General features: G+C 42.4%; 2 protein-coding genes across 2 annotated transcripts; one reads left to right on the top strand and one right to left on the bottom strand.

Moving 5' to 3' along the window:
- The first annotated feature begins 175 nt into the window (after positions 1–175).
- Positions 176–1,682, top strand: grem1a (gremlin 1a, DAN family BMP antagonist). Its single transcript, XM_041959025.1, has 2 exons — positions 176–277; positions 420–1,682. Exon 2 carries the CDS (start codon positions 428–430, stop codon positions 965–967), a length of 540 nt encoding a protein of 179 aa, XP_041814959.1. The 5' UTR covers positions 176–277; positions 420–427; the 3' UTR covers positions 968–1,682.
- A 381-nt stretch (positions 1,683–2,063) lies between these two features.
- Positions 2,064–21,811, bottom strand: fmn1 (formin 1). The gene is made up of 17 exons (XM_041958557.1): positions 19,807–21,811; positions 19,518–19,626; positions 17,609–17,670; positions 16,227–16,924; positions 15,449–15,590; positions 14,709–14,796; positions 12,374–12,435; positions 12,192–12,280; positions 11,730–11,859; positions 11,474–11,620; positions 10,875–10,934; positions 10,331–10,451; positions 6,310–6,402; positions 4,994–5,045; positions 3,310–3,459; positions 2,822–2,903; positions 2,064–2,572 (listed from the first exon to the last, which is right to left on the bottom strand). Exons 1-17 carry the CDS (start codon positions 21,268–21,270, stop codon positions 2,528–2,530), a joined length of 3,594 nt encoding a protein of 1,197 aa, XP_041814491.1. The 5' UTR covers positions 21,271–21,811; the 3' UTR covers positions 2,064–2,527.

Below are 21,811 nucleotides of genomic sequence, written 5' to 3'. Positions count from 1 at the left end.
GTTATGTTTTTGTTCTATAAAGTCAAATAAACGATTTATCTGCATTGAGAAAGTTTGGAGTTGGGCTTTTTTCTTCCTTTCAGGCAGATAAAGTGAGGATGGGGGTTTTTGGTGGGCGTGCTCTGCTATAGCTCTGAAACTCAAGACAGTTTGGAAAAGCCCTCGGTGTGTCATTCATGAAGCCACTACAGAGGAGGCGGGAGCAGAAGAAGAAACACATGCTGTAAACTGTCAGACCGGATCGACTTTTCTTCTGAGGAGCTCAAATAAACAACAGGTAGCTCAGCTGAGTAACTGCTGATTTTGTTTGCTGAACTGAACTCCTAAACGATCTTGTGTTTGGTGCGTAATGCGCGCGTAAAAGCCGTGCGTAAAAATCTCTCCATCAATCACTGACTTGTGCCTTTTTTCCCCTCCAGTTTCAGTGATGCAGACACCCTCATTGTTGATGTTTGCAGCAGTTCTGGCGCTGCTGCTCAGCTCGCTGAGGAGTACAGATGCGGACACCTTTCAAGGCGCTTTCCCACACCCAAACAAGTACAACCCACACGAATCGGACAGATGTCAGCTACCCGCCATCACTGGACTAATTTCCCGCGGGACGGCGCCCGTTAGCTCAACCGACGAAGTGCTGGAGTCCAGTCAGGAAGCGCTGCACGTCACGGAGCGTCGCTACCTGCGGCTGGACTGGTGCAAGACGCAGCCGCTCAAGCAGACCATCCACGAGGAGGGCTGCCTGAGCCGCACCATCATCAACCGCTTTTGCTACGGACAGTGCAACTCCTTCTACATCCCGAGGCACACTTACCAAGAGGGAGACGTCTTCCAGTCCTGCTCTGCCTGCAAGCCCAAAACCTTCAGCACCGTCACTTACACGCTTTTCTGCCCGGGTCAGACACCCAACACCAGGAAGAAACGGATCCAGCGCGTAAAGCTGTGCCGCTGCACAACAATCGATACGGACTAGACGCAGACGAACAAATCCCAGTTCGATAATATCTAAAAGTGCAGCTGTGCAGATATGAAAAACGGAAAGCGTATGTTGCTTAAAGGACACATGAGAATGCGGTGGGAATAAGAAGGTGAGGAACGTACCTGAGCCTTTTTTACCATTATACAGAAGAGAATATAGTAATTTACCAGTATCTGTTGACAGACAAATTATGTAAGTGGTTGATTCCCTGCATTTAATGATTTATCACACTGTCCAGATATTTTGTCAATGATCAGTCATTGCTTCCACGCAGTCAGTTTGTATGCGTGCTAGCAGAGTTGGAGGACTTGTTGCCCAAAGGTTTTAGATGCACGGACTTTGCCAAAGTTTAGGGTTTAGTTAAGTGAACTGATGATCTTGAGGGCCAATGAGAGCATGTTTAAGCTTAAGGCAGGCTGGTTTGTAACCATGTATAGTGTCATTTTTTGATGACATGCAGGCTAACGGATGTGCAACGTTTGTGCCCTATCAAAAAGTGGTTAAAGACGCAACTTCAGAGGACTGGGATGGTTGTAATGTTTCCACTGTGTGGGATGTAAAGCTAAAGGCTTTCATGATATACAGTTTTTTGTTGTTGTTGTTGTTTTTTTTACAACCTGCACTACAACAACCGCAATTCCAAATAAATAAATCAGAATCCTTTTTTACATATAGTCAATTAAAAACAGCACAAAGACAATATGTTTGATGGTCGACCTCATCAGTTTCATTGATTTTTGTTAATATCTGTTTACAAAAATCTGAATTTGACTGGAGAGGTTTGGAATGCTCCAAAAACACAGGTCTGTTTGGATCATTCCACAGGTAAACTGGTTGATTGGTAACAGGTGATAGTATTATGATTGGGTATGAAAGGAGCATCCTGGAAAGGCTCAGTCATTTACAAGCGAGAATGGAGCGAGGTTCACACTTTGTGAACACATGATTGGATAAAGGATGTTCCTACATGGGCTCGGGAACACTTTGTAAAGCTGTTGTCAGTAAACACAGTTAATTTGCAAATGATTGCATTCTGTTTTTATTGAAGTTTTACTCAGAGTCCCAGCTTTTTTGGAATTGGGGTTGTGAATGCCACTTCATGTTATGGTTGTGCATAATATGTTTATTGTAAAGTTGCTTGTAAATAAAACCGTTTCCAAGCCATGAAATCACAGATTTTCAGATCACAGATTTTATTTGTGTAAAAATATTGAAAAGATTAGACTTTGTATGTCAGGATCAACGGAAAAGAAAGCGCAATATAAGAATCTATACACAGTTGAAGCTATCTATGAGGTCTACGTACAGTATTGCACCAAAGATTTTTTTTCAATCTTTTAAATTTAAATACATTGTAAGTAGCAGACTATATTACACAAATCTGTCAGCTGATGAATGCAAGAACTCCATGGGCATGTGAGAATAACAGACAAATAAACTCTGTAAATCAATGAGTAAAGTTTATCTCGTGTTCACCAAAGAAATATGGGTTTGGTCTCATGCTCCACCTCCAGTCTGATCCAGTTTGGTTATCAGTTTTACCTCCTGAGTCTCTTAAGGTGAAGACATGCTGGCTTCTTTCTGGCGCAGTCGCTCTTTCTGTTGGGAAGAAATTATGTTTGAACTTAATAGAGTTGAGAACGTTGTAGAGAACTTCCTACTAATTCGATCAAACAAGCAAAACAAAGCATATCTATGACTGTGCATGTATTCATCTGCAGTGGATGTTCAAGACCTGGTCTAGGAAATGTCTGCTGGTGTGTTTTTTACCCACAGAGGCAAATATACAAAGAAAAATCTCTTTGCCTCTTCAGTATGTCAACTCTGCTGTACTGAATCCTGTCTTACCAAACTGTTAGGGTTGATCTTTCTGGTCTCCACCTTCTTCTCGCTTGTGATCCTCTTCACTGACAGCTGAGCCTCTTTTAATCTACAAAAACAAGGTGTTGAGTTTATTGATTCAATGGTTTTGGTAAAACTTTGGCATGTATATTAAGAAACTTGTTCCAAGAAAATTGTTCCAAGGCAAGGTACGGTGATACTAATAACAACACAAATGAATAAATAATAATAAATAAGATCAGTGCCAATACAAGTTCAAGATTTCCTTGTGACACAATACATTACATGCAGTAATTCAGACATTACTGACTGGACTTTTTCCAAAACATTGGTTGACTTGGTGATTTTTAAAACTGTATTAGAAACTGACTGGATCAATCTGCACATTTCTGGTATTTAGCAACATTTGAATTGAATTGAACCTGTTTTCTGGACTGAATAAAACTGCTGTAGTGCTGGTTCTGCAGATGCACGTGAACAGGGCTCCCTCATACCTTTCTTTGGAGATGTTCTTGTTCTCCCTCTTCCACCTGGCCTTGAAGTCGGCACAAAACTCAAACCAGAGCATGAAGAAATGGCCGGTGGTCACCTCCTTCTCTCCCGTCTTGGGCTTCAGTCCAAAGTACAAAGCCAAGTCCTGGAAACTGTATAAAAAAAGAGAGGATTAAAAATACAATACATCAGACCTTATTTCGACTCCAGCAGTTGATTTAAGTTTAACATTGCATAGCTAATGCTAACGGAAGAGCTCTGAAGCGGTTTAACAAACATTGTTGACAGTTGTTAGGGCATATCAAGTATCTCTTCCTCCTCATTGTCTGTAGCTTCTATTTTTTGCAGCACTTTAGTGACTTTTTTTTATAATAGCTGCTAACTGGAAATGCTAGCTATCACTGTTAGCTAACCTTGATAGCAGTCTTACTAGCTGTCAGCTGTCTGAGGCTAATGTGTGGGTAAAACAGCCTTCTAACTCACGGCCCGCCAGAGCATTTCATCTAGCCCAGGAGGCAATTCATGAATACAAAAACGAAATTTCTTCTTATCAGCCATATAGAAAAAAACTTAGAACAGTAGGGGTTGCTTTTCCGAGCGGTCCCTGAACGCAACACACGTCGCGGTTGATATCACGTCATGTCAGTGCCGCTACTGCTAAGTAAAGGCAGTGTTTCTAATTTAGTTTGTGTGGATGCCCTCGCAGTGATGAAAAGGGCTAAACTCAAGAGTCTTAACAGCTACAAACATGCTAAAGTGGATGAGCGCAAAGGACAAACCGCACTTGGATAAATTAACGTTCTTCGAAGGAGTTTGTGTCCCAACAAGCAGCTTTCACAAGACCACATTCTGACAGAGACGGTGTCATCCAGGCAAGTTCTGTGCTGAGCGAGCTGACAGCTGAGAAGCTGAAGCCTCATTCAGAAGGAGAATTTGTGGAGAAGAGCCCTGTTGCTGCTGCGGAGCCGCTAACACCAGACAAAGTACAACTGTTCCAAGACTGACTGGAAAACCAGCTGTGAGTAGCATCATCATCATCATCATCACTATTCATCTGACATCAGAGGACTCCTCAAAGAGAAGCAGTTCCAGCCATTGCAGAGGTTAGTGTGATATATGTGTTCAATAATTTAGTATGGCCAGGGATGCCACCAAGGGGGGCCAAGGTCACCCTGATACAATTGCTGAGCCCCCCAAGTGAGCCCCCTCCAAACCCTATTAGCCCCATTGCATACGCAATCAGCAGTGATTCCCCACCCCTGTTCTGCCTGTTTATTGTTGAACTGTTATTTAATTTCATGTTCTTTGTGGAGCGGATGTCAGTGCATGTTTACAAGATTAGCTACTGTGATGTGCTTCCAATGAGGGCCACTGTAGCTAATTTGACAGCTAGTCCACGCTATTGTGAATCGGGTTAGCTTGTTGTTATACTAATTCAAATTTGCAATATATTCTGAAATATTAATACAACACCTTGCATGATCACAAAAACAATCCAAAGTTAAAATAAATGTTGATATTCATGTCCATACTCTTTCATAGATGCTACCTGCTTTGGTTTGTCACACCAGAGCATGAGGTAAACCTTTTCACGGCCGCTTGGGTTTACACTGGATTTAACAGCCAAACACAATTTAAAAACTAGCATGACCCGCACAGAATAACAACATTATTTTATTCTCTAACCTCTTTTCCACAGTCATCAACTGATAGGAAGCTCCTGCGTGTTCTTTTCTCGCTGCAAAGAAAACAGACAAGGTTTAGTTGTTTCCCGGAAAACACAGATTATATTTTAAACAGTCATAATCCCTGAAGTCTCTGTTGATGAACAGTAAATCCTTGTAGTAACACAATGAGAATCTCTTGTATGATGATGGCAATGACAAATGGAGCCAGACAACCATTTGGATCTCTTCAAAACAGCGATTACACAGTCGGTTATTCAACAAAGGAGCCATTCTTGCTGCCACTTTCAAATTGCAATGCCATTACCAAAAAATAACAGGCACACTGCTACCTGCGTCTGTCCCCCTGTAATGTTGTGGGATTCTGCCTTAGCCTGCAGATGTCTGGCTCAACAAAGCGCTCAAACCTGAAAATCTGATTTTACTTCATTCCGATGCAACTTCGGAATAACACTCTCTTATAAAACTTAGTTTCCCTGTTTGCTGCAATTGTGATGTTTGCCTTAAAAACATCTTAAAACATGTCTTATTTACACTTATTTCATCTTAAGATGAAAACACATGCTTCAGACTAACTTCAGATGTTCCAAACGGGAAGTAAAGGCCTGAAAAAATGGTCTGTATCGATTTTATATCAAATGAAACTCAAGAGACAAATGATCAAACATAAACAAGTCCAGTGTTTTCTGGTTGAAGCACACTCTCACTGCTGGTTAAAAGACAGCTTGGGCTTTGATGTGTCACTTTTCATCATGGCCACAAAAAAGGGAGTTATTCAGACATCCTGACAATTTCAGAAATTTCAAAATTATTGTGATTTATCTTGATGGGTCAGTATGAAAATCTTCTTTTAGGAAAGCCGCAGTTAGTTGGGCGAATATTTCCCAGTGCCTGTGTGTCTCAGGCTGGAGTCCCTCAGTCACTGCCAAGTCTGTCTGATCCCTATCTGAGTGTCTAGCCTTTACTCTGAATCCATCCTATCTCCCTCACACACAGATACCAAAGACACTCCATGAAATAGGAAGAGGGACAAAGATATTCAGGCTAAAGCCAATGAAGACAATAGACTAGTTTAGATGCAGCATAAGGAGAAATAAATTGAGGAAAAGTTGACAGGTTCCTGAAAGTAGACTTAGGTATTACATGGTCATTCTTGAGGAGTTTGCATTGCATTTGAACTGAATCATTTGAATTCAAGACAGTAAAATATCTTCATTACTCTTAAAGAATTTCAGAAGTATTAGACATTCAACTACAGATTTGCTAAAAGTAATTCTCAGGTTTGCAGGTGCACAACACATGACCGAGACCGCTCACCACTGAGAACAAAGGCCTCAATCTTGTCCTTAAACGGCTGCAGGTGTTCTTCAGGAGAATCAGAGCAAACCCTCTCTACATCTTTCTCACATCCTGAAAAATGAGAAACCAGAGAATAGATTAAAAAAATGGGGACAAACACAAATTCTTTTTGTCATTTATACATTTTGTTAAAGACAGGACAACATGTAGCTGTGGAGGAAAGCTAAAACAATGATAAAACAATATATATTAAATAAAATATCATGAACATGATTTCAGAGAGGAAGGAAGACATGACAATATAGAAATAGATTTAAAACCTGCGAGAGTTGAATGATGATTCACATGTGGGACTTTGATACGAAGATGTGACCTTATGTCCTAAAAGGGATACTCACTTCATTTAATGTTGCACTTTCATAAAATTAGGGGACTCAGAAAAACAGATTTTGAACCAAAGATTGTCACATCTGAAAAAGCTGACTTTTAGTCCATGCTATGGGTCAACAGCCATGGCTCTGTGTGGCTATACTGAGACAACCCACTTCTCCACACTCCACAGCTAAATTTGTAGTCTCCATGCCCAAGCTAATAACCCTGATGATGTCACTATGACATCATCCGGGTTATAGTCCTCTGATTTTAGAAAACTGCTGTGTTATAGCCAGTATTTGACATTTGTATAAATCCCTTTTTTTATTTAACCTTCACTGTTGCAGCGTCGTAACTACAACATGATGGATGGAGCAGAGAGACAGGGAGTTCTGGGTTAAACTATCTCCACCTGTGCCCGAGCAGGAGGTTATCAGCACCGCTTCCTCTTTAGATATCACTTATTGAGATTCACCCAGAGATGGCGACTGCAAACTCCCTCTCTCTCTCTCTTCCTCTGCCAGTCGGAGGCTCCGTGTTGCTCTGCGTCCAATCAGTGGATCATAGGAGCCAGTCTGCGGAGCCAGTCATAATACAGGCTGCAGAGGGAGCCGAGCCCCTGCCCCCCACCAGACCCGACGCTCGATCAACATCTCCCAGATAAGATTACAAAAGAATACTGTTTTCATTCGGGATCTGTGTAAACTGTGAAGGCGGCTCTCTCTCTCTGCATTGTGTGGGCAGCCTTTCTTTTTTTGTCTGGCTTTTGTGTTGAATAGAAGTTTGCTTATTTCAGGCCGAAGAGGGTCGTAGACCTTCACATAAACAGTGCCAGCTGATGAAGAGTGTGGCACGCTCAGATGCGAGACTGAAATTACACAAAAACTGCACTGAAGCTGTGATCTGGTTTCATGGTGAGGGACAAATGCTTTCTTAAAACGGGTTTATGGTTTTGATGATACGTTTAGATCAGCCACCTCATAAATCAGTGACATAAATCTGTCAAGGAAACCAAACAGGCTACAGTTCATGAGAGTCAGCAGAAACTCTTCAGGAAGGAAACAATTCATCCTCACGATGCATATTTCACATTAGAATAGCATAAATGTGCCAAGACATGTGGTGTAAAAATAAACAAAGATACTCGCCTAATTACACATTTCTATTACAAATTAAAAAACTTACTGCAGCATAGTTAGTCCAAAAGTAGTAAAATGATACTGGAAATAAACCTAACCAACAAAGTCTCAACAACAGAAGTGGTAGTTTTTAAAGGGGCATCCATGATATAAACTACGAGTCTACAGCCATGCTTACAGTAGGCACAGCAGTGTGTTAAGCTAAATGCTAATTTCAGATAGCATGCCTGCAACAGTAAAGCTACCATCCTGATGTTAAGCAGGCATAATGTTTGCCATATTTCGCTAAAAGACAGTTCACGATACCCCGCTGGAGAGTCATTTCCTGGATCTGTGTCGTGTGGGTGTCACCGCTGAGCCGACCTTTGCAGCAGATCCTGAGTCTATTGATTCCAATGGGAGAAGTGAACGTGAGCGCAGATTATGACCGATTCTTTCACCCCATAGTCACCGAAGTAAATATTAGACGCATTTTTCACAGGATCTTCTGAACATTCTGACACTAAAACGCCATTTTTCAAACTGACAAGTCAGGAGAAAGTTAACCTTGTTCGACACCTGTATCTGTCTCAGCAACACATTCTGACGAGATATTGAGCTAGCAGATGAAGACGAGCAACAAAATAAGGCGCAAACATTAGATTTGTGCTGTATGTAGAGTTGTATTGTTTTGACATGGAAAAAAATGCAGATGGGGATGGGTGGTTGGGCGGAAACCATGACCATGGAGACAGGAAGTGTATACCATTTCATCATACTGACGAAGCGTGAAATCTTGCTCTGGAGCATCTTTGGTTAGCATGTTAGAATGCTAACATTTGCTAACTGGTAAACTGAGGCTGACTTTGAACCACAGTGTCTAAAAATCAAAATTATGAGCTGATGCTGGCGCTAGAGGAAAGATAAGGGGCCAACAAAGTTATTATAAATTATGAATGAAATGTGAATGTGTACATCAAATTTCATGGCAATCCATCCAAAAGTTGTTGGGACGTTTCATTTAAAATCACAAATGTCGACCACATGGTGGCGCTACAGGAAAAGTCAGCGCATCACCAAAGTCAATAGACCCTCGGGTGACCATGAGGGTTAATGAGAGAAAAGAACATAGCAGTGAACTTTTAAATGCATTTTTTAATAATGTGAGAGCTGCAGAGTCGAAATTTTATTCACCTCCATTGTATTAGGTTGGAGGAAGAAATCTCAGAGATGACTATCTCCAAACCTGGACAAATAAAACCAAATCTGCATGGCTAGATGCCACAACTGAGTGAGAAGGTATGTTTTTGTTGCAATTTGGATGAACTTTTACAGGGAGTAAGATAATATAATGAAGTCTTTCTGAACGTAATATAAAGTATTTTGATCCCGTTTCCCTCAACAGTCAACATGGATGATTTAAGAGAAATTAATCTCCCTTTTACTGTGTTGGGAAACATTTCATACCAACCAAACAGCGAACACAAGGATGAGGGCGGTTCAAACAGGCAGAACAAAAGGAACCTGCGTCGGGTGATCCAGATTGCACGGCAGTTTGGGTAGACCGGCCGATAAGACAAAGCTGTGTTGAGAGGTAAAGAAAGCTATCTGTGGCGCACATCTGGGGGCCACACTGGAGCCCAGGTGATACAGCCGAGCGGTTTAAGGATCCGTGCATCTCTGCAGAGGCCCGTGCAGATACACTACAGATACTGGAGGTCTGGAGATTACATAAGTGGGAAGCTATGGTCTCCCTGTGCTGGCGACAGGGGCACAAAGGCACAACGATGGGAGATCTGATGGGCAGGAGGATTAGAAGCTGGATCTGAAAGGCGCCAGGCCAGTATCAGCAGCGAGACTCCTACTAGTCTCCGAATACACGCACATGCAGCGCACACTGAAACGCAGGCAAAAACACATGTATACATAGGGATACAACAATGCAGTCACTCGCTATCGTACACATGTAAGAGTATGCATTGTTGAACATGACTTGTCTGGTTCAACTGGCTGGCATGCTGAATGGCGTCATATGGGCACACTTAGAGAGAGAGGAGAACAGGCTAGAAGGATAAGAAAGACGAGAGGAAATCTTTTGTTCTGGGGTTAGCTGACTCAAGTTCGGTCAAAAAAGCAGGCCTCCAGCCCTAAGTATAAACAGTTACTCAGTGGCTGGGGCCAGCGATGGGAAACCAGGGTGGTGAGTCGTGGAGGGGTGGGGGTGTCTGAGGAAAAACGATGCCAGACTGGGCCGAGGTTTGATCTGTGGGAACCTCTAAAAATCAGAGTGATAGAGTTACACAGGCTGGCTGCTTTTCAAACAAAAACACACAACAAAATGACCACAAGGAGACTGCTCTGGTCTGGTCAACATGGACGCTCAGAGTGGCGGAGCTAACGTTTTGGGGAATGTGCGCGACCGTGTAATGTCGTGCACCAAGCGGGGGAGAAGAAGATTGTTATTCTTCATGTTAGATGGGGTTTAGTGTTTAAGTATTTAAAGAGAAGGAGCCGGAGCGGTTAACGTTTGCAGTAGTGAGATCACATACTTGCTAGATCACGTCCGAGCTGTCTCAGGTCTCTGCTGAGGTCTTCAAACTTGACCTGTGCAGCCAGGAAGACGTCTTGAGGTTCAGGAAGTGGGAAGATACTTTTGTCTGTGCCGGCGTTCTGGTGGAAGACAATTAAAAGTCAAACATGACTGTTCAATCAGGCACCGGGTAAAGTGTAGCAGCCTTGGATCCATAATCCTGTTCAACTTTTCAACCAGTTATCCAATGACAACTGTACACCTGCTCTAGGTTGACTATACAGTATATATGTTTGCCTTCAGTCTGGTGAAGCACACTTAAACTCAACAAATGTTACCCAGTCCTCTGCTTACCCCCCTTGTAGAAGTTGGATCATGTCAGTAAACACCCCAAATCGGTTTGAAACTCATTTAGTGTTGCATTTATTGGTTTTAAGAGCACAGTCAACAGTTTTTTTCCTCCATTAACTTCACAAATCCCACAGGAAAACAATATAAATACATTAGTTTAATATAAAGCATGCAAAGCAACAGCAGTATGTCAATAACAGAGCATCTAATACCTTATCTACGTTGTGCAGGTAGTACGACACCACATAGTCCACCAGGCTGATTCGATTGTCCTGAGAAGAAATGCAGGAGACGAGTCAAAACCGCATCAGTTAAAAGTAAAACTTCAGTGTGCAGGCTCAGAGCTCACAGTCATACCCCAGTCTCTTCATTAATATCACTAAATAAGATACACTTTCTCTATAAAGATAAGTCATTGCATGATGCATGCAAGGTGCACTTAGCATAATATCCTGGGGTCGTAGCAACGAGTTTTACAAGCTGCAGATTAAATTAACGGCTCCACGCTGTAACCCTGTGACTGGTGAAGGCTGCTCAGGCCGGCAACATAAAGTTCTGCCACTTCTTCTGCAGCTTTTTTATGCAAGCATTTTGATTTACAGTTAATATTCTAGCAGCAAAGTGCTACTTTAGTAAAGATGTACAGTAAATACAAAATTCTCTATCAAGTATTAGGTCTGGAAAGAAACTACATATGAACTAAAGTAATGTTGGTGCATCAATACATGCAACAATTCACAAATTATTTCTAATTCTTTCTAATGCTCCATCACTAAGAAATCTATACTAATAATAATATAATATGCCTTACCCTGCTCTTGACATCCTTCAATTTAGGTAGAATCTCCAGGCCAAAGCCGTCAGCCTGACCTCTGACCCTGCTGCCTCCATTCATGTGGTTCCCCAGAGCCAACACCAGTCCCACCACTCCCCTCACACCATCGCTCTGCAGCAGAGCCTTCAAACAGAACACATACACATGTTCAACAGTTGTGGTCGAGTACGGATCCTCCACAATCCTCTCCTCTAAGCATTAATACACGTCACGTGAGGCGGTTTTGTCCTACCTCACAGACGCAGGAGACCGTGTTGAGCTTGCGCTGGATGGACGCCATCCCATCGTTGAAGGCCGACTGGAAGATGATGCAGCGAGCTCTGCCTGCAAAGTCTGGGATCTGAGCCAGCTCGTACAGGAACCTGGAGCACAACCACACGAACAGGAAGAGGACAAAATGTGACGACGTGTCCATCCAAAAGAGGACTGCTGACAGAGGCTGAACACAGCACAGAGACCTGGTGTCTGTCCCGCCACCAACAAATACCCTCCATGTAATAATAATAGTGATAATTAAATAACTAAAACTAATGGAAACTAACACGGAACATTTTTAAACTTTAAAAACTAAACTGAACTGAAAACAAAAGTGAAACACAAAATTAAAATGAAAATTATTTAAAAATACAAAACTGTAATAGCGAGCACACACACAAGCAGAATTAATGCTTGTGTTAGCAGGTGAGATACTGACTGTTCGGGTTTGTCCAGCAGCTTAACTTCCTCTTCCTCTGACGTCTCGTAGTGCTTCTTGATTCTCTCCAGTTCCTCCGGCTGTGCTCTCTGACACATTGACAATAAAATATGAATTGCGGGCTCATAATTGCACAGTTGCACTTATAGTTAACCTGCAGTACAGTGTGCTGTAATACCTACATTTTCATACAGCGCTTCAATGGTCTCCAAGTCCACCACAGAGTTGTCCACTGTCAGTACGGCTAGAAGAAGAAACGTAGGGAAGCACAGATATAAAACAGTTAATGGGGCACTGTGGCAAAAAAAATGGGATTAATCATCTTTCTGTTTTAGTTGATAGTTGAAATGGACTCAAATCCTACGTATAAACACAACATGAATACAATCTGCCACTTAATGAAAGTAACTTGCACTGTCTGAACATCGGCAAGAGTCCTAGCTATGAACAATAATACAGTTACAAAGAAATGGGCAATAAGTTTATACAGCCGATAACGCACAGATGGCATCAGACAGCAGACTAGTTATATGACTGGAAACAAATACCAGTACACTGGAAATGGTGCCTTTATACTACGTTTACTTTGGACATGTCCAGCTCTTGAAGTACACCATATCAAGAGCATCTAGCTTCTGTATAATGACGTATTTCTGAGTAAAGGGAGGCAGACGGGACATGACGTCTGGAGGAATTTGATTTAAATGCTGAAAAGTGGATGTGACGTAAAAAACATGGCCAACTACAGCGATTCACAGTGGATGCCAGCCTCGATTCAGTCATAGAGGACTACTGGTCTCCTTCATCCATCCCACAGTGCAAGACTGGAGGTGGAGACACACCAACTTACCATGCTGTTGCTAGCTAGCAAACTAATGAATCGCAGCTCAGTGCCGCTAAAAGCTGAAGATTTATTCCGGCTGGTTCAAGCTTACGTAGGCACACGTCATATTTTGTTTTACAGGAAGACAACATGATTGGATTTTAATGTAAGAATACATAGAATTTGATTTTTTTGCCATAAATTGTTCAACAGGACAGGATGTGATTATTTTGGCTGAACCGACAGTGCTGGAGGCAAAAATGTCCACTGCCGTATGAAGAAAGGGAAACAACATGGACTGAGCTGGCTGCTTATGAGAGACTCACATGCTCTGTTGCACCAGCTTGATCAGTATGAGTTCACATGAGGCCCATTCACTGCTAGACTATCAGCAGAACAGAGGTCACTTTAGTGATCCAAGGCAACCTTAAACCAGGAGCGAGAGATAATCCAACAAAAGAAAAATGAAAAAGATCTTCAAAGATTAGAGGTTAATGTCGTATTGTACATCTGACACAGGGAAGAATACCCTTTACTGGCAGTTTGTGAAAGTATGCTGATGGCTGAAAGTCCCTGCTTTTCTGAAAAGAAAGGTTTTGGGATTAGCAATGCAGATTACCTCTTTGTAGCTGTCTTTGCTGACATTGTGGTGAGTTTTAATCCTACTTTAAATTCACCAGCAGCTCATATTCAGAGTGAAATATTGGGCGACTTCAGTGCGAAGCCGGGGTTAAAGTGAATGTTCAGGGAACTGCGGTTACCTGAATGTTTACAGATGAAGGCTGCAGGTTGAAATTCCCAGACAGGCTGGGAACTGCAATCCATGTTATGTGATGGGTGTGATGATGTCTGTTTGATTACACACACTTAATGGGGACTGTTGTGATAATCTGAATGCTATTTCTGAGGCTTTTCCACCATGATACATAAAAAAAGTGAAAACTAATGTCTAACTGACCAGTAGTGGAAGGATACTTCCATTTCCAGATACTTTAAATAGCAATACTGCAATTTAAAAGTACTGTGTTGCTAGTAAAAAAGCCTGCACTCTTAAGTAAAAGTATTATCAGTAAAATTTAATTGGAGTATCAAAGTAGAAGTACTCACTATGCAAAATTGACTGTATTAGTATTACTTATAATACAGTATGTTATAATATTGGATTATCATTCTGAACACATTAACATGGAAGGAGCATTGTAATATTGTAGCGAGCTTCTGTAATGGAGTACAAAGTATTAGAAAAGTATATGCAAATATGTTCCACTGAAATGTAGTGGAGGATAAAGAAAACATAAAATTAAGTAAAGTACAGGTACCAAAGAATTGCACAGTACTTGGTGAAATGTACTTCGATATTTACAATCTTTGATACTGACCCACATTTTTCAGAAATACCATTAAATAAAGTACCATGTAGTCACTTTGCAGTAAAAATACGACCACCTCATCACTCACTTTGCTGTGAAATACAGTACTGGAGATACTTTTGGAGACGCTGTATCGGAGTATTTGACTGATATATTGATGCTATATGGCTTATGTGACAAATTCAGTTTTTTTTATATGAACAGCAGTAGATCTTCCTACATTTGTAGGTTCCAAAATAAAGGAACAGAAACATTTACACTTTTATTTTGAAAAATTATGACAAAGGCAACACAGCTGAGTAAACGAAGCGCTCTGTAGCTCACCTTGCTGTATGTCTTTCATCTCCAGGTGGAGGCTGGATATGAGGATGCCCACAGCCTGAGAGCGTTTCCCGTCCAGCAGCTTAATGATCTGACACACACACACACACACAGTTACCATGACCACCGTACCACTTCAAACCATTAGTCAGCCATTAGTGGAGAGTTTATTGTGAAAAGATGGAGAAAATAAACAAAGGATATCATGCTTCATCCTAATGCATTAGCATTTCTTGCATTTTTAACCAGAGTGGTCAGGAAAGAAGCATTCGATCTAAACACAGCTGATAAATGGAGACTTGTTACTGAGTAACAGTCAGCTATGTTTGAACAAATACAATCTTCTTTCACCTTTTTATTAGCTTGTGTGCCATATCATTTTAACTCTCATTGTCAGATAAACTTGTAGTTTAGTTTTCTTAGTCTTCTCTGCTCACAAATGCAGCAAACACAAATTAAATCTTGGTGATTTCATGATTTGGGAGGAAATGACTGAACAGACACAAAACAGTGGAAAAATATACCTGTAGTGTAAACAGAGTAAATAAATCACAACTGTGTGATAAACGTTAAATTAGATAAGTGAAGATAAACACTATTAGGAAGACATAAGCTCCAACATGGGCAAACCTGTTGGCAATGGTAATATCCCCCTCTAGTGGCCAAATGACCCATTGCAAATAAACCCAGAAGGTGAACTGTATCAGGTCTTGCATGTTGTCTAAGTTAATTTTGTGTGTTACCTTCCTGGCTTTGGCTTTCTTCTCATACGCCTCTGACAGCGGCTTCCTCTTGGTCTGTGTGGTGGTTTTGGCAAAGAGATCCTCAAACTCACTGGCATTAATTATGTTTGGTTCTTCTAAAACGTTCCACAGTGTGTTGTTACTGAGGGAGAAAAACATAATGCTGTTTTAGTCTGTTACACTAGACCCTAAAAACAAAAAAATAAAGCGGGTGCACCCGTTTGCTGCATTTTAACAAAGCTGTCTGACTCTGGATCTCTGGAAACCTGGATTTCTAAGTGACATCCTTCACTACAATTTATTCTGATGTGACATTTTAATTAGATCCTACTTAATTATTTAAGCCTGCAACTGATGATTATTTACATCATTAGTTACTCTGCAGATAGCATTCCTGATTATAATTTAATGTTCAAAAAAAGAGTTTAAAGTGACGCCTGCAAATGCCATGTTTTATCCAACCAACAGTCCAAAAGACGGACTTTCAGCTGTCTGCAGCACAGCAGAGGAAGTTAGTGTCTCATGTTAGCTTGTACATGATGTAAAGTCAAATCTCTGCATCCATCTCTGCACCTATGACCCACTGCAGTTTATTGTACTCGGGATTTAAAGTAGTTCATGGGAAACTGATTTATGTTGGTTTAACTGATGAATTAGAGGGAAGTCCTCTAAATCTACCATAAATCATTTTATATTACAGTATTTACATTGTCAGTGTTTGACGTTGATTAAGATAAGCTTTTGTGTATTCTAATTTCATGAGTGGCTGTAAACCTACTTGTTGTCCTGGATCTGGATTCTGGTCCAGTAAAGGGGCCGCATGGGTCTAGATGGCTCCACTGCTGGTTTCCTGGGAGGTTTATCAACCATGAGACCGCCACCTGGAGGAGGGGGAGGTGGTGGTGGAGCTAAGCCTGGTGTGGATGGAGGAGGTGGGGGTGGCGGTGGAGGTGGAGGGCCATTTGATGGTTGCATGGACACACATGGTGGAGGTGGTGGTGGTGGAGGAGGAGGAGGAGGGGGCAGATTGTGTGTTGTGGCCAGTAATGTGTGAGAAGGAGCGGGTGGTTCTGCTGGAGGTAGCGTGGCTCCGGGAGGAGGAAGAGGGTCGCGTGATGAGGAGGAGGAGGACAAAGTATCGTCCCTCTGACCGGCCAGGCTGAGGCTGATAGAGGCCAGGTCCAGCTTCTTGGGGGTCACCCTCTGCTGCTGGGGGCTGGTGCAGGCTCTCCCCGCACCTCCTCCGCCCTCGGGGGTCTTAACAAATGTCTCTCGGTCTGTCTGGATGCAGACTGTGCGGAAGGATTTGTGCAAAAAGTCGTCTCCCGCCGATACTGCGACATCTTTGACCTCCCCGCGACGATACGTTCCCACCTGGGAGAGTTTGGCCTGCAGCTCGGCCACAGTGAACTCCAGACGGGCAACATTGTCCTCGTTTTCCACCCTCAGTCTGGAGAGCTCCTGATCGTAGTCCTCCTGAAAGTAGCATCAGATAGATTTAGTCCCATTTGTGTCTCTAGTGCATCTGTTTGTCATGTATAAACTAAATCTGATACATCTGTAGTTAGAGACTAATTTTGCAATAATTTCCAAAATGTTTCCTGAACAGAATAATGTAGTTTGGTTCTAATTATAGAGACAGAAAGCTCAATTTAACCCAAAGTGAATATTAATCATTATTAATTTATTACTGAAAAGTTTATTCTCTATGTATGTTTAATTGTATACTTGCCTGTAAATTATTTTCAAATCTTTGTGTGTTAAGATGACCTACAGTGTCCTGATTAGGGGATGCTCCTTCTGATTATAGGAAAGTTTTTCTGGAATCATTTGCTATTGACCCCATAATTAATACCATGTTAGCTTAGCTTAGCACAAAGACTGAAACAGGGGCTAGCCCTTCTCTGTCCCAAAGGTAAAGAAATCCACCTACCAGCACCTTGGTGGATTTTGCTACCTTTTGACAGAGGCATGCTAGCTGTTTCCCCCTGTTTGCAGTCTTTGTGCTATGCTAGGCTAACCATTTGCTGGCTCCAGCTTCATATTTACTGTACAGACATGAGAGTGGTATCAGTGCTCTCATCTAACTCTCAGCAAGGAAGCAAATAAGCATGTATAAAGGTGTACATACACGAATCAGTCCTCATCCTTCATACTGACCTGTAACTTCTCCAGCTCTTCTTTGCATTCTCTCTTCAGCTGCAGGAGAGCAGCCTGGTGCTCTGAGAGGAAACAGCAGAAGAGCCGTGATGACAATGATTTTACAATAGCGTTGTGTTCTTTCCTCTACCTCACCAGATGCTGCGTATTAGTGACTGGCTGCACGCTGAAGACGAGCAACTTCCAACAACACTTGAGAACTGTGACTAATTTTGCATGACTAATCAAACACATGTTTTAGGAGGCTGAGTGGCGTTTGAGGGCATACTGTAGGACAGATGGCGGATGATGGCAGCAGAGCCTGAGATGTGAGAAAAACATGCAGACTGAGGGACGCTGCTCACTGGCTGTAGCTGCCATCGTGGACAAACTATCTAAGCAAACATTTATCTGCTTACTGGACGAATGAATGGTCAGACAGAAAGTGTGTTTATGTCACCTGTCTGACAGCATTTACAGGAGGCGTACACATTGAGATCACAGTTTTATCTGCTCAAACAACCTTTGATAATAAGTACTCTTATGCGGTTATTGCATTGTCAGTAGTAGCAGTGCATTATCGTAATTCTAGTTGTATACACTTTATTAGGTCCACGAGTACAATCTAATTCAATCCAACAGAACAGCTCAGCCATAAAGTCTTCATTTATGATGCCTGTAATATTATGTTTTTTGACTCTAAAGGAGGTTTTGATTCAATTATATGTTTATTATTGAGATCAGAGATAAAGGAGGTGTTGAACTGGACTGCAATATATTCAGAGGTGTTTCTCCCCCTCGTTCCTCATGAATCCTCATGAGCTCAACAATAAGCATATAATTGAACTGACACATTTTCATCAGCTGGTTTATTGGCTCGCCATACATTGTGCAGATGTACCTAATGAAGTGTTCATTAAGTCTAAGTTCTTGTATCAGTGTGTATTGCTGTCTGCCTAGTGCTACCACTGGGTGGCGCTAGCATTTTTAAATTGTACACAAGTGTCTTAAGGTAAAATAAAGTCTAATGGGACTAAAATCTGGCACCGCAATCAGTGTCTAACCCCAGTGTGCATTCCAGTAAATCCCTTCACATACTGAAGGTGCTGGAGTCTTACAGACCAGTTCGCTGTGGACACACACACACACGCACACACAGAGGGTGGAGCTGTGTTTATCGTCGCAGTAGAGCTTGATATTGCATCCATCAGATGATATCACAGAGCAAACACTCCTACTCCCTCTGCTGCTCCCAAATTAACATCTGTAGTGAATGTTCAGCACATAGTGTTTAACATAATGCTTCTGTGTGGTATTTTATATGTATTTAATCTCATACCGTGGTGATGTCTGAGTCACTGAGTGCACTTATTATAGCACTGTTTTTTAACTCTGATGGTCTGTTTCAGCTTTACTGTCAGACTTTCTCGTTTCTGTCGGCTACAGAAAATGACACATCACAGCTGTTTGTGGTCTCAGGCTCCAGCTGTATAACATGGTTGAATACAGTGGATTTCACTGTGCTGCTTATCTGTGATTGAGGTTGTCAGTCAGTCACTATCTAGGATAACATGCAGTGCATCTCTTAGTCTGAATGACTTTTTGCCAAACAAAGGAATTTACAGTACAGTTCCACAGCACATATAACATATAAAACATACTTAATGCTAATTTTTGTCACCTTCATACGTGCAAACACAGCTTGTAGCAAAGCGTCTGGTTACCACTTAAATGCTTTTCTACTGTGCAGACTGGATTTTATTCATGTCCAAAGAAAAGAAAAAAGTGAATTTTTCAATTATTATCTTTACACATGCAGCAGAAACGTCATGAGGCTGGAACAGATGATGTCAACGAAACACAAGGATTTATTTCAGTCGTATTTTGATGTATAACGAACATATGAATGTGTATAATGTGTGTGTAGTACCTGCTTCTGTGTACTTCAGCCCAATTTTTTCCTCTTTAAGTGGAGGCCAGACAGCTTGTAGGCGACCAGGAGTTCTTTCTTCTCCCTCCCCCGGGGTAGATGCTTCTGACTAGAAGGGAAAACAGTTTGACGACAGATTTAAAACAGAATCAATCAGAAAAAGAGCTTTTCCATATTCACATAGAGGGCCGTGTTATAATATTGGCTGGAGCTAGTTTTCCACGAAAAATAATTAAGAAGTCGTGACGATATGTTTGATGTTCGATGTTGATTCGCACGCAATTCGTACTTTGCAATCGGGCTCGTCTTTTTTCTCTTGCGTCTTACTGGAGGATCTCTCAAAAAGCGCTCTCAGCACATCTTTATCTGCCCTTATCTTCTTCCTCACTGCATCCAGGTCCACCTTCTCTGCCGGGTCCTTCCTCAAAGGCTTCGGGGTGAAAAAGGCTTTGAAGGCATCGAACGCTGCCTCTGCACTGGACACAGCTGGTCTCGCAGACTCGAACGAAACCACCGCATCCTCCATTTCAAGTTCTCCACTCTCGTTCTCGCCTCTGGTGTCGTGCTGGTCTCCCTCAGCCTCCCCTTCCTTCTTCTCCTCCTTCTCGTCTCCTCTCTTCTCCCGGCTCAGGAACTGGGAGATCTGGTCCAGGAAGCTCCCCTGAACCTTAGCGTCCCCTTGCCTCTCAGGGAAAAGGTCCCTCCCTGCTCCATGAGACGAAAGCTTGATCTGGGCCACGGTGTCGTGCTCGGGCCCGACCACCCCCTTCCTCAGGACCCTCAGGCCGCTGAAGAGGGCGGGGAGCTGGATCTGCTTGTCCGTTGGGGGGCCTGGCAAGAAGGTGGCTCTGCTGACGGTGGATCCAGGTGGAGGGTTGCTGGCTGCAGATGTTATGAGAATATTTGGTGACACGTCTTCAGGTCTGGAAGGGTCTGGAAATTCTTCTCCTCCGCTGTCCTCCTCTGCTCCTGTCCTCTCCTCTTCATCATTTTTGAAGCAGGAAGCGCCACCACTTTGCTGGAGCGTTAGCGTTACTGTTGGTTCAACCTGCTCCTCGACTGCAGTTCCTTTCCCAGACACACTTATCACAACATGTTTGGTTTCAGATTCCTCAGGGTCAAAACTCATGTCGGAATCAGAAACACTTGCAACTAAATCTTCCTCAACACTTTCACTGTCTTTTCTCTGGTTGGCTTCCTCTGTGTCATCCTGCTTAACAACGGTTGGTGCAGTACAATCACGATCTGCGCGGTAAGCTGAAATGTGTTGACATTTTGCGTTAGCTTCCTCCAAGGCACATTCATCCGCTGATATGTGACAACCTTCGTTGCCGCAGCCGTTAACAGTGTCACAGAGCTCGTCCGGCATCTTATTCTGCTCGTGATTTGCTGCAATAGTCTGTTTCTCTGAGCCGTTCTCAGCGTTTACGGCCTCGCTTTGCTGCACTGTTAGGTTGACATTATTCCTCTCCTCCTCTGTCAACTTTGAGTCATTTCCTGCTTCCTTCCAAGCTATATGTCCAATGGAGTTAGAGGTGATCTTCTCTCCGTCAGGAGGCACTATAACAAACGATAAGGAGTCTCTGCTGTTCTCTAGAGCATCTGCAAAGCTCATATCCCCATTTTTCTTTAGAATAAAGGTCAGCTCAGTGCCTCCTTGCATTTTGTCCTCATTTAGCTCCTCTGAGAGGGTCCTGAAAAATTTTAGGATGGCTTTTTGCTCCTCCATTTGCTTGGAGACAGAGTGGCTCATAAAGAAAGTGGTCAAGTTTAGGGAACAGAGGGAGCGGGGAGTTCTTGAAAAGCCTTCCCCACAACGTCAGCACTGTAATTTACACTGCTCATATCTGAGACAGAAGTCCAACATTGTGCTATCTTACAGCAGAAACGTGCAGTTTAAGGAGGTCTACTTGTTGTTTAGGTGTCTATAGGGCATGCGGTAAGTTCCAGGATCATGCAACTTCCACTTACTATAAATAAATGAATGCGCAATATGTTTAAGTCCATAAAGTCTTATCACCACTTGTGAAAATCCAACCTGTTTCTGCTCCAGTTTGTTGAAAAGAAATAGATGTCTCCTTTTCCAGCTCCAGCAGTTCCTTCATGTCTTATCAGAGTGCTAAATTTCCACACCTAGAACTGGAAGCAGCTGTTAGTAACCAACAGGAGAAAAATCCACAGAGTAATGGAAAAGTGAAGGCCGGCTCCATGGCTCTGCCGGCTACAGTGACTCAGCTCGACCACAGTTAAAGTCAGATCCAAGTCCTGGCTTTCGCTTCCAAGTTCTGCCTCCG

The sequence above is a fragment of the Chelmon rostratus genome, chromosome 18 (genome assembly GCF_017976325.1).
Source record: "Chelmon rostratus isolate fCheRos1 chromosome 18, fCheRos1.pri, whole genome shotgun sequence".
Classification (NCBI taxonomy): Eukaryota; Metazoa; Chordata; class Actinopteri; order Chaetodontiformes; family Chaetodontidae; genus Chelmon; species Chelmon rostratus.
The sequence above is the reverse complement of the archived record's forward strand: the minus strand, read 5'-3'. Positions and strand labels throughout refer to the sequence as shown.